Source organism: Salmo salar, chromosome ssa26 (assembly GCF_905237065.1).
Source record: "Salmo salar chromosome ssa26, Ssal_v3.1, whole genome shotgun sequence".
NCBI lineage: Eukaryota > Metazoa > Chordata > Actinopteri > Salmoniformes > Salmonidae > Salmo > Salmo salar.
This window is the reverse complement of record NC_059467.1, coordinates 42,629,588-42,642,179: the sequence shown is the minus strand read 5'-3', so window position 1 is coordinate 42,642,179 and position 12,592 is coordinate 42,629,588. Positions and strand designations below refer to the sequence as shown.

At 50.2% G+C, this 12,592-nt stretch overlaps 1 protein-coding gene across 9 annotated transcripts in view; it reads left to right on the top strand.

The window, feature by feature from the left end:
• The window catches only part of LOC123730778 (transducin-like enhancer protein 3-B), a 56,136-nt gene that overhangs the window by 20,818 nt on the left and 22,726 nt on the right, over nucleotides 1–12,592 (top strand). For 3 of the 9 annotated variants that reach the window (XM_045708701.1, XM_045708699.1, XM_045708697.1), the window contains exon 8: nucleotides 11,410–11,442. The exons of the other annotated variants lie outside the window; for them this stretch is intronic. In XM_045708701.1, coding sequence (XP_045564657.1) covers nucleotides 11,410–11,442 — 33 coding nt within the window. The remainder of the gene's footprint in view (nucleotides 1–11,409; nucleotides 11,443–12,592) is intronic. 9 annotated transcript variants of the gene reach the window in all.

Below are 12,592 nucleotides of genomic sequence, written 5' to 3'. Positions count from 1 at the left end.
ACTGTAGGGTCCTGGTAGGGGGTGGTTACTGTAGGGTCCTGGTAGGGGATGGTTACTGTAGGGTCCTGGTAGGGGATGGTTACTGTAGGGTCCTGGTAGGGGATGGTTACTGTAGGGTCCTGGTAGGGGATGGTTACTGTAGGGGATGGTAACCGTAGGGTCCTGGTAGAGGATGGTTACCGTAGGGGATGGTAACCGTAGGGTCCTGGTAGGGGATGGTTACCGTAGGGTCCTGGTAGGGGATGGTTACCGTAGGGTCCTGGTAGGGGATGGTTACCGTAGGGTCCTGGTAGGGGATGGTTACCGTAGGGTCCTGGTAGGGGATGGTTACCGTAGGGTCCTGGTAGGGGATGGTTACCGTAGGGTCCTGGTAGGGGATGGTTACCGTAGGGTCCTGGTAGGGGATGGTTACCGTAGGGTCCTGGTAGGGGATGGTTACCGTAGGGTCCTGGTAGAGGATGGTTACCGTAGTGTCCTGGTATGGGATGGTTACTGTAGGGGAAGGTTACTGTAGGGTCCTGGTAGGGGATGGTTACTGTAGGGTCGTGGTAGATGATGGTTACTGTAGGGTCCTGGTAGGGGATGGTTACTGTAGGGTCCTGGTAGGGGATGGTTACTGTAGGGTCCTGGTAGGGGATGGTTACTGTAGGGTCCTGGTAGGGGATGGTTACTGTAGGGTCCTGGTAGGGGATGGTTACTGTAGGGTCCTGGTAGGGGATGGTTACTGTAGGGGATGGTTACTGTGGTGTCCTGGTAGGGGATGGTTACTGTAGGGTCCTGGTAGGGGATGGTTACTGTAGGGTCCTGGTAGGGGATGGTTACTGTAGGGTCCTGGTAGAGGATGGTTACTGTAGTGTCCTGGTAGCGGATGGTTACTGTAGGGGATGGTTACTGTAGGGGATGCTTACTGTAGTGTCCTGGTAGGGGATGCTTACTGTAGGGTCCTGGTAGGGGATGGTTACTGTAGGGTCGTGGTCGAGGATGGTTACTGTAGGGTCCTGGTAGAGGATGGTTACTGTAGGGTCCTGGTAGGGGATGGTTACTGTAGGGTCCTGGTAGGGGATGGTTACTGTAGGGTCCTGGTAGGGGATGGTTACTGTAGGGTCCTGGTAGGGGATGGTTACTGTAGGGTCCTGGTAGGGGATGGTTACTGTAGGGTCCTGGTAGGGGATGGTTACTGTAGGGTCCTGGTAGGGGATGGTTACTGTAGGGTCCTGGTAGGGGATGGTTACTGTAGGGTCCTGGTAGTGGATGGTTACTGTAGGGTCCTGGTAGGGGATGGTTACTGTAGTGTTCTGGTAGGGGATGGTTACTGTAGGGGATGGTTACTGTAGGGTCCTGGTAGGGGATGGTTACTGTAGGGTCCTGGTAGGGGATGGTTACTGTAGGGTCCTGGTAGGAGATGGTTACTGTAGGGTCGTGGTAGTGGATGGTTACTGTAGGGTCCTGGTAGAGGATGGTTACTGTAGTGTCCTGGTAGGGGATGGTTACTGTAGGGGATGGTTACTGTAGGGGATGGTTACTGTAGGGGATGGTTACTGTAGGGGTGGTCCTGGTAGAGGATGGTTACTGTAGGGTCCTGGTAGGGGATGGTTACTGTAGGGTCCTGGTAGGGGATGGTTACTGTAGGGTCCTGGTAGGGGATGGTTACTGTAGGGTCCTGGTAGGGGATGGTTACTGTAGGGTCCTGGTAGGGGATGGTTACTGTAGGGTCCTGGTAGGGGATGGTTACTGTAGGGTCCTGGTAGGGGATGGTTACTGTAGGGTCCTGGTAGGGGATGGTTACTGTAGGGTCCTGGTAGGGGATGGTTACTGTAGGGTCCTGGTAGGGGATGGTTACTGTAGGGTCCTGGTAGGGGATGGTTACTGTAGGGTCCTGGTAGGGGATGGTTACTGTAGGGTCCTGGTAGGGGATGGTTACTGTAGGGTCCTGGTAGGGGATGGTTACTGTAGGGTCCTGGTAGGGGATGGTTACTGTAGGGTCCTGGTAGGGGATGGTTACTGTAGGGTCCTGGTAGGGGATGGTTACTGTAGTGTCCTGGTAGGGGATGGTTACTGTAGGGTCCTGGTAGGGGATGGTTACTGTAGGGTCCTGGTAGGGGATGGTTACTGTAGGGTCCTGGTAGGGGATGGTTACTGTAGGGTCCTGGTAGGGGATGGTTACTGTAGGGTCCTGGTAGGGGATGGTTACTGTAGGGTCCTGGTAGGGGATGGTTACTGTAGGGGATGGTTACTGTAGGGTCCTGGTAGGGGATGGTTACTGTAGGGTCCTGGTAGGGGATGGTTACTGTAGGGTCCTGGTAGGGGATGGTTACTGTAGGGTCCTGGTAGGGGATGGTTACTGTAGGGTCCTGGTAGGGGATGGTTACTGTAGGGTCCTGGTAGGGGATGGTTACTGTAGGGGATGGTTACTGTAGGGGATGGTTACTGTAGGGGATGGTTACTGTAGGGGATGGTTACTGTAGGGGATGGTTACTGTAGGGGATGGTTACTGTAGGGGATGGTTACTGTAGGGTCCTGGTAGGGGATGGTTACTGTAGGGTCCTGGTAGGGGATGGTTACTGTAGGGTCCTGGTAGGGGATGGTTACTGTAGGGTCCTGGTAGGGGATGGTTACTGTAGGGTCCTGGTAGGGGATGGTTACTGTAGGGTCCTGGTAGGGGATGGTTACTGTAGGGTCCTGGTAGGGGATGGTTACTGTAGGGTCCTGGTAGGGGATGGTTACTGTAGGGTCCTGGTAGGGGATGGTTACTGTAGGGTCCTGGTAGGGGATGGTTACTGTAGGGTCCTGGTAGGGGATGGTTACTGTAGGGTCCTGGTAGGGGATGGTTACTGTAGGGTCCTGGTAGGGGATGGTTACTGTAGGGTCCTGGTAGGGGATGGTTACTGTAGGGTCCTGGTAGGGGATGGTTACTGTAGGGTCCTGGTAGGGGATGGTTACTGTAGGGTCCTGGTAGGGGATGGTTACTGTAGGGTCCTGGTAGGGGATGGTTACTGTAGTGTTCTGGTAGGGGATGGTTACTGTAGGGTCCTGGTAGGGGATGGTTACTGTAGGGTCCTGGTAGGGGATGGTTACTGTAGGGTCCTGGTAGGGGATGGTTACTGTAGGGTCCTGGTAGGGGATGGTTACTGTAGGGTCCTGGTAGGGGATGGTTACTGTAGGGTCCTGGTAGGGGATGGTTACTGTAGGGTCCTGGTAGGGGATGGTTACTGTAGGGTCCTGGTAGGGGATGGTTACTGTAGTGTCCTGGTAGGGGATGGTTACTGTAGTGTCCTGGTAGGGGATGGTTACTGTAGGGTCCTGGTAGGGGATGGTTACTGTAGGGTCCTGGTAGGGGATGGTTACTGTAGGGTCGTTGTCGAGGATGGTTACTGTAGGGTCCTGGTAGGGGATGGTTACTGTAGGGGATGGTTACTGTAGGGTCCTGGTAGGGGATGGTTACTGTAGGGTCCTGGTAGGGGATGGTTACTGTAGGGGATGGTTACTGTAGGGGATGGTTACTGTAGGGGATGGTTACTGTAGGGGATGGTTACTGTAGGGGATGGTTACTGTAGGGGATGGTTACTGTAGGGGATGGTTACCGTGGTGTCCTGGTAGAGGATGGTTACTGTAGGGTCCTGGTAGGGGATGGTTACTGTAGGGGATGGTTACTGTAGGGTCCTGGTAGGGGATGGTTACTGTAGGGTCCTGGTAGGGGATGGTTACTGTAGGGTCCTGGTAGTGGATGGTTACTGTAGTGTCCTGGTAGGGGATGGTTACTGTAGGGTCCTCGTAGGGGATGGTTACTGTAGGGTCCTCGTAGGGGATGGTTACTGTAGGGGATGGTTACTGTAGGGTCCTCGTAGGGGATGGTTACTGTAGGGTCCTGGTAGGGGATGGTTACTGTAGGGTCCTCGTAGGGGATGGTTACTGTAGGGTCCTCGTAGGGGATGGTTACTGTAGGGTCCTGGTAGGGGATGGTTACTGTAGGGTCCTGGTAGGGGATGGTTACTGTAGGGTCCTGGTAGGGGATGGTTACTGTAGGGTCCTGGTAGGGGATGGTTACTGTAGGGTCCTGGTAGGGGATGGTTACTGTAGTGTCCTGGTAGGGGATGGTTACTGTAGGGTCCTGGTAGGGGATGGTTACTGTAGGGTCCTGGTAGGGGATGGTTACTGTAGGGTCCTGGTAGGGGATGGTTACTGTAGGGTCCTGGTAGGGGATGGTTACTGTAGGGTCCTGGTAGGGGATGGTTACTGTAGGGTCCTGGTAGGGGATGGTTACTGTAGGGTCCTGGTAGGGGATGGTTACTGTAGGGTCCTGGTAGGGGATGGTTACTGTAGGGTCCTGGTAGGGGATGGTTACTGTAGGGGATGGTTACTGTAGGGTCCTGGTAGGGGATGGTTACTGTAGGGTCCTGGTAGGGGATGGTTACTGTAGGGTCGTGGTAGATGATGGTTACTGTAGGGTCCTGGTAGAGGATGGTTACTGTAGGGTCCTGGTAGGGGATGGTTACTGTAGGGTCCTGGTAGGGGATGGTTACTGTAGGGTCCTGGTAGGGGATGGTTACTGTAGGGTCCTGGTAGGGGATGGTTACTGTAGGGTCCTGGTAGGGGATGGTTACTGTAGTGTCCTGGTAGGGGATGGTTACTGTAGGGTCCTGGTAGGGGATGGTTACTGTAGGGTCCTGGTAGGGGATGGTTACTGTAGGGTCCTGGTAGGGGATGGTTACTGTAGGGTCCTGGTAGGGGATGGTTACTGTAGGGTCCTGGTAGGGGATGGTTACTGTAGGGTCCTGGTAGGGGATGGTTACTGTAGGGTCCTGGTAGGGGATGGTTACTGTAGGGTCCTGGTAGGGGATGGTTACTGTAGGGTCCTGGTAGGGGATGGTTACTGTAGGGTCCTGGTAGGGGATGGTTACTGTAGGGTCCTGGTAGGGGATGGTTACTGTAGGGTCCTGGTAGGGGATGGTTACTGTAGGGTCCTGGTAGGGGATGGTTACTGTAGGGTCCTGGTAGGGGATGGTTACTGTAGGGTCCTGGTAGGGGATGGTTACTGTAGGGTCCTGTAGGGGATGGTTACTGTAGGGTCCTGGTAGGGGATGGTTACTGTAGGGTCCTGGTAGGGGATGGTTACTGTAGGGTCCTGGTAGGGGATGGTTACTGTGGGGTCCTGGTAGGGGATGGTTACTGTAGGGTCCTGGTAGGGGATGGTTACTGTAGGGTCCTGGTAGGGGATGGTTACTGTAGGGTCCTGGTAGGGGATGGTTACTGTAGGGTCCTGGTAGGGGATGGTTACTGTAGGGTCCTGGTAGGGGATGGTTACTGTAGGGTCCTGGTAGGGGATGGTTACTGTAGGGTCCTGGTAGGGGATGGTTACTGTAGGGTCCTGGTAGGGGATGGTTACTGTAGGGTCCTGGTAGAGGATGGTTACTGTAGGGTCCTGGTAGGGGATGGTTACTGTAGGGTCCTGGTAGGGGATGGTTACTGTAGGGTCCTGGTAGGGGATGGTTACTGTAGGGTCCTGGTAGGGGATGGTTACTGTAGGGTCCTGGTAGGGGATGGTTACTGTAGGGTCCTGGTAGAGGATGGTTACTGTAGGGTCCTGGTAGAGGATGGTTACTGTAGGGTCCTGGTAGGGGATGGTTACTGTAGGGGATGGTTACTGTAGGGTCCTGGTAGGGGATGGTTACTGTAGGGTCCTGGTAGGGGATGGTTACTGTAGTGTCCTGGTAGGGGATGGTTACTGTAGGGGATGGTTACTGTAGGGTCCTGGTAGGGGATGGTTACTGTAGGGTCCTGGTAGAGGGTCTTTGGAGGGGAGCACTAGCTTGCCACACTGTCACCACCATACCCCTCCCACGTGCAGCGTTACCTCTGTCACCACTGGTTTTTCATTATGAGTTGATGTACCTTATGTGATGCACTGTCTATTTGATTTACCAGTTACCATGGTGGTTTTGATTAATTTATCTTCAATTCTACATACGTCTGACAGTTATACATACTTTCCCACTGGTCAGCAGCTTGTCGGTCAGTCAGCAATCAGTCCTTCAAGGGGCCCCCTCCTGCAATGGCTGAGAGTGGCTGGTGTTGGTTGTGATCTGAGAGAGAGTGGCTGGTGTTGGTTGTGAACTGAGAGAGAGTGGCTGGTGTTGGTTGTGATCTGATAGAGAGTGGCTGGTGTTGGTTGTGAACTGAGAGAGGGTGGCAGGTGTTGGTTGTGAACTGAGAGAGAGTGGCAGGTGTTGGTTGTGAACTGAGAGAGAGTGGCAGGTGTTGGTTGTGAACTGAGAGAGAGTGGCTGGTGTTGGTTGTGAACTGAGAGAGAGTGGCTGGTGTTGGTTGTGAACTGAGAGAGAGTGGCAGGTGTTGGTTGTGAACTGAGAGAGAGTGACTGGTGTTGGTTGTGAACTGAGAGAGAGTGGCTGGTGTTGGTTGTGAACTGAGAGAGAGTGGCTGGTGTTGGTTGTGAACTGAGAGAGAGTGGCTGGTGTTGGTTGTGAACTGAGAGAGAGTGGCTGGTGTTGGTTGTGAACTGAGAGAGAGTGGCTGGTGTTGGTTGTGAACTGAGAGAGAGTGGCTGGTGTTGGTTGTGAACTGAGAGAGAGTGGCTGGTGTTGGTTGTGAACTGAGAGAGAGTGGCTGGTGTTGGTTGTGAACTGAGAGAGAGTGGCTGGTGTTGGTTGTGAACTGAGAGAGAGTGGCTGGTGTTGGTTGTGAACTGAGAGAGAGTGGCTGGTGTTGGTTGTGAACTGAGAGAGAGTGGCTGGTGTTGGTTGTGAACTGAGAGAGAGTGGCTGGTGTTGGTTGTGAACTGAGAGAGAGTGACTGGTGTTGGTTGTGAACTGAGAGAGAGTGACTGGTGTTGGTTGTGAACTGAGAGAGAGTGGCTGGTGTTGGTTGTGAACTGAGAGAGAGTGACTGGTGTTGGTTGTGAACTGAGAGAGAGTGACTGGTGTTGGTTGTGAACTGAGAGAGAGTGGCTGGTGTTGGTTGTGAACTGAGACAGAGTGGCTGGTGTTGGTTGTGAACTGAGAGAGAGTGACTGGTGTTGGTTGTGAACTGAGAGAGAGTGGCTGGTGTTGGTTGTGAACTGAGAGAGAGTGACTGGTGTTGGTTGTGAACTGAGAGAGAGTGGCTGGTGTTGGTTGTGAACTGAGAGAGAGTGGCAGGTGTTGGTTGTGAACTGAGAGAGAGTGGCTGGTGTTGGTTGTGAACTAAGATGTTCACAGAGAGGGTAACGTGGCTGAGATTAGAGCGGTAACACTGATCAGATCATGGGGCTTTGCTCTGATTCCACTTTGCCAGTAAGGATGTTTTTAATTGGATAATGGGCTCCAGCCAGTGCAGTCTTCATCGCTACCTCTCAGCCTTCTTATTCCTCTACAGGCTCACCAGTAGTGTCCTGAAGCTGAGATTACACTTACTGTTATAGCCTCTCCCCACCCCCCCACACACACCATCTTAGAGCTCTATGGAAACTAGGCTATAGAACTTAAGCATGTTGTGGCTGAATCGTAATAAGACTTTACCTGGTAATCCCTTCCTTAACTCTGAAAGTCAAAGCTCTCCTCATTCCACTTATTTGATCTATTCCAGTCGTGGCACACCTGATCCAGTTAACCAAGGGCTTGCTGATGAGTTGACCAGATGCACAGTATGTTGTGTGTTTCTAGGAGCAGTCAGATCCATCTGGGAATCTGAACACTCTGTAATGATAACACCTCGTCTTCCTAAGTTCCTAGAACATCTAATGTTCCTCCCGCCCTATTATATAAAGCTAACATGCTAGCTGTTTTTACCAGTTTGAGCTAGATGACCCCTTAGCTGTCCGTAGCTATCCTGAAGCCCTTAGCGCTTAGCTAGCAGTTAGCCAGCCCCATAGGTGGGGTCAAGCCGGCCGGAGGCAGATATTGGAATTCAATTAAGGCAAATGAGTCAAGACTGTGACCCCTTTTCCAAGGTAATTACTTCCTCCTCTCCTCCCAGCCACCAGGCGGTTTAATTTTACTGTCCAGTGGACAGACAGACACACACGCCTTTTCCATTAAGCAGGGGCAGGGCTGTTGAGCTCGGCAACTTGGCACACATACACACACGCGCACACACACTATGAAAACAGGCTTTTATTTGTTGGAGGAAGAGATGGCAGGAAATCAATCTCCATGCTTCCACTGTGTGGGGGAGAGAGCAAGGGATAGAGGGATGGAAGAAGGGAGGTCATTAAATATCTGACGGTAATCAGAAGCCAGCAGGGTTTGGCTAGTTGATGTGTGTGTCTGACTAAACGATGTCAAACGGAGGTACATACACACAATCACACACACACTTCTATCAGAGGGAGAAACTAAATTGACAGGGAGAGGGACAGAAGTGTACACTTAACCCTGTTTTCTTTAAACCTAAGGGATTCAACTATGTCATCTTTACATTGAGGGACAGACATGCAGAGTAGTTTGTCTGAGAAAGAAGATCCATAGACTTAATTCAGCCCTGATGAAGAGAGACGTGTGTGTGTGTATATATATGTGTATATATATATATATATGTGGACACCCCTTCAAATCAATGGATTCGGCTATTTCAGCCACATCTGTTACTGACAGGTGTATAAAATCGAGCATGCAGCCATGCAGTCTCCATAGACAAACATTGGCAGTATAATGGTCTTTCTAAAGAGCTCAGCGACTTTCAATGTGGCACTGTCATAGGATGCCACCTTTCCAACAAGACAGTTTGTCATATTTCTGCCCTGCTAGAGCTGCCCCGTTCAACTGTAAGTGCTGTTATTGTGAAGTGGAAAGGTCTAGGAGCAACAAAGTCACAGCCGCAAAGGGGTAGGCCACACAAGCTCACAGAATGGGACCGCCAAGTGCTGAAGAGCGCAAAACTCGTCTGTACTTGGTTGCAACACTCACTACAGAGTTCCAAACTGCCTCTGGAAGCAACTTGGGCACAATAACTGTTTGTTGGGAGCTTCATGAAATGGGTTTCCATGGCCGAGCAGCCGCACACAAGCCTAAGGTCAACATTCGCAGTGCCAAGCATCAGCTGGAGTGGTGTAAAGCTTGCCGCCATTGGACTCTGGAGCATCTGGCAGTCTGATGGACGAATCTGGATTTTGCAGATTCCAGAAGAACGCTACCTGCCCAAATGCATAGTGCCAACTGTAAAGTTCGGTGGAGGAGGTATAATGGTCTGGGTCTGTTTTTCATGGTTCAGGCTAGGCACCTTAGTTGCAGTGACGGGAAATCAAATTGCTACAGCATACAATGACATTCTAGACGATTCTGTGCTTCCAACTTTTTGGCAGCACTTTGGGGAAGTCCCTTTCCTGTTTCAGCATGACAATACCCCCATGCACAAAGCGAGGTCCATGCAGAAATGGTTTGTTGAGATTGGTGTGGAATAACTTGAGCGACACACACTCACACCCAGTCCTCCAGAAAGGGAGCGACACACACACACACACACACACACACACACACACACACACACACACACACACACACACACACACACACAGAGAGCACCCTGACCGAATCACCCTGACCCGTCCGGGGCAGAATTTTTTTCCCAGTAGTTAGTCAGTCAGTCTCCCCTCCCCAGGCCAGTGTTATCTCAGGAGATATACTACCTGCTAACCTGTCCTCTTCCCCAGGCACAGAGTGACCTGAGAGAGAGAGGGCGCTCCAATAAGCAACATATTCCAACAGGGTTTACAACCCCCAATACAACACTGCATACCTGCCAGTTTGTATACAAACTGTTTATATGGTTTCATACAGTAATATAGCTCTGCACAGACAACAGTTTACACACTGTTTCCCATTGCTTCCCATAACACAGGTGCACTAATCTAGCTCTCCAGACAACCAGCACAGTTGGTGTACAAACAGTTCGCACATGATGTTCCAGAACGTTAACCCATTCCAAAGTAATCACGGATCTGTTCATTGTTAATCTTACCAAGTAGACAAACTAGGTGCCCATTATTTTAGGTAGTGTGTGAAGCTACTAGCTTTTTAGCACCACCTTGTTCTTAGATAATGGTTAACAGGACAGGATGAAGTTGCCCCCAGACACTGATCTAAGACCAGTTTAGAAAGTTTCCACCCCAATGGTTAAAGTTGGGATTTGGGCAGGGAAAGCTGATCCTAGATTTGTACCTAAGGGCAACATCAATGGTTAACAGATGGGTTACTGTTGGTGTTTTGCATATCTGATCTAGTAAACCCTACGTAAATGGCCATCTGTTGGACACCGGAAACACGATTCATGTAAAACATGTATTACAGCACCCGTGTTGTTGTTGTTCTGGGCCAAACATTTGCTATTTGGAGGACCCACTCGCTCACTTTGCATGTTTTTATTTGCTGCAGATTTGAGTGTCAAATTCACATTTCCATTTGGTTTGAGTGTGTCCCTTTTTTCACACAGAGGGCATTTGTCTGCAGTCACACTGGCTCAAACCTCTATGTACGTTTTAGTACCTCATTATTTACATATTAGATGTCTCGTAGATATGGCTTTGGTTTTCATCTAGGTGGAGCGTAGCAAACTGGCTAAATGGACACTACACAGTCTGTAAAGAATACAGGAATTAGACTGATTTTAAGACCAGACTTTTATATTGCCCTATACGTCAGTATGTGTAGGCCTATCCCTCTATTTAATGAGTATTTAAAAATATATATTTTTTAAATGTATTTTTCTACTCAACACCTGAAAACGAATTAATACACGCCACTGCAATTCTGACATAAGAACCTCAGCCATTGCAGGTACCTCAGCCCCCCTTGAAGGACTCTCATACTGATGACCAACAATGTGTTCTCACAGTTAATTTCACTTTGGACATTGTGTTATCGTAGCCTTACCACTCAAACTGTACTGCATTGCATGCACCTGTGGTTAGCCTCCTAGCATTAGCAAGCATTGAGCTATAGCTAGCATTGGCAAGCATGGAGCTATAGCTAGCATTAGCAAGCATGGAGCTATAGCTAGCATTAGCAAGCATGGAGCTATAGCTAGCATTAGCAAGCATGGAGCTATAGCTAGCATTAGCAAGCATGGAGCTATAGCTAGCATTAGCAAGCATGGAGCTATAGCTAGCATTAGCAAGCATGGAGCTATAGCTAGCATTAGCAAGCATGGAGCTATAGCTAGCATTAGCAAGCATGGAGCTATAGCTAGCATTAGCAAACATGGCGCTATAGCTAGCATTAGCAAGCATGGAGCTATTGCTAGCATTAGCAAGCATGACGCTATACCTAGCATTAGCAAGCATGGAGCTATAGCTAGCATTAGCAAGCATGGAGCTATAGCTAGCATTAGCAAGCATGGAGCTATAGCTAGCATTAGCAAGCATGGAGCTATAGCTAGCATTAGCTACCCCCTCTTACCACCCTTTTTCTTTGACTCCTACAGCAACAGCAACATGCTGTCTACCCAGCCTTCATGGTCAGTGTTTGGGAGAGGGATGGATGGAGGGAATGAGAAGAGATGTTGTGGTTGACGTTTGTTTGAATTGCTGCCACTGTTAGCATGTCAAATGGTTTTGTAACGACAGATAACCACTGTGTGGTAGGAAGTCGGGAACTAAAGCATGCATTGGGTGTCTCGATACTGAAAATTGGCTTCCTTCCCTTTGTTTGCTTTCCTTGATCCAAAAAAAGGTCAGTGCAGGAAAGGAATTACTTTAAAGTATTGGAATCCAGCCTCGTTTGTTTCTATGCTCTTTAGTCAGGTTGTCTGCCAGCCAGCCAGTCTGCCAGTCAGTTATTCTTTCATAGTGTTGATGTTGGTTCCAGCTGACTAACAGTCTGTCTGTGGGAGCTGTGATTTGCCCCGTTAGCTTTAATAGTCTCTTCTCTGCTCATCCCCTCCTGACAAAACCCAGCTAAGATTTGGAGTCATTTACACAGATGAAAACAGATAAGTGTGAAAGGAAGTCGGTCACCTCTTTATCCAGGAATATTGAATCGGAGGCAGTTTATTTCCCCCATCCCTCACTCCTCTCCTCGTCTGCCTCGGTGGCCCCTTAATGAGTCTTCTTGATGATGCTTCTCTGCATGCTTCCCTCATTAGGCACCCTCAACAGGGACTTCTCTGCTCTATCCTTCCCTCCCTCCCCTCCCTCCCTAACACACATAGGCCCCTGCTCCACACACCACCAGCACAATATTGATTAACAATTCTGCCTGTCTAAGTGGGTTCCATCCATTCTATACCGCCAGCCCCTCAGCTCCAGATAATGAGCCTACTGGATAATAGGCCTATTGTTAAGAGACCAGACTTGATCAACCTTTACTGTTAAAAGGCTTACAAGCTCTGTGTATGTGTTTCCCCCTCTTCTCCTAATGAGTAGTATGGGTCAGGGCTATAATACTCCCAGCTAGCTATCAGGAAGGTCAATAGATTGGTTTGGGACTGACAGTTGATGGATGTGCTAAGTGTTATTTAACCTCGTTTTAAAGCACTCGCTTCCCCTTTTCAGCTGAGTGGCTATTTAGCTCCCGTCTGTTAGTCTGGATCCCTGAGTCGATCTCGTCTGTCTCTCTCGCTCTCCCTCTTCCTCTCTCTGTCTCTCACTGTCTCTCTCTCGGCCTCT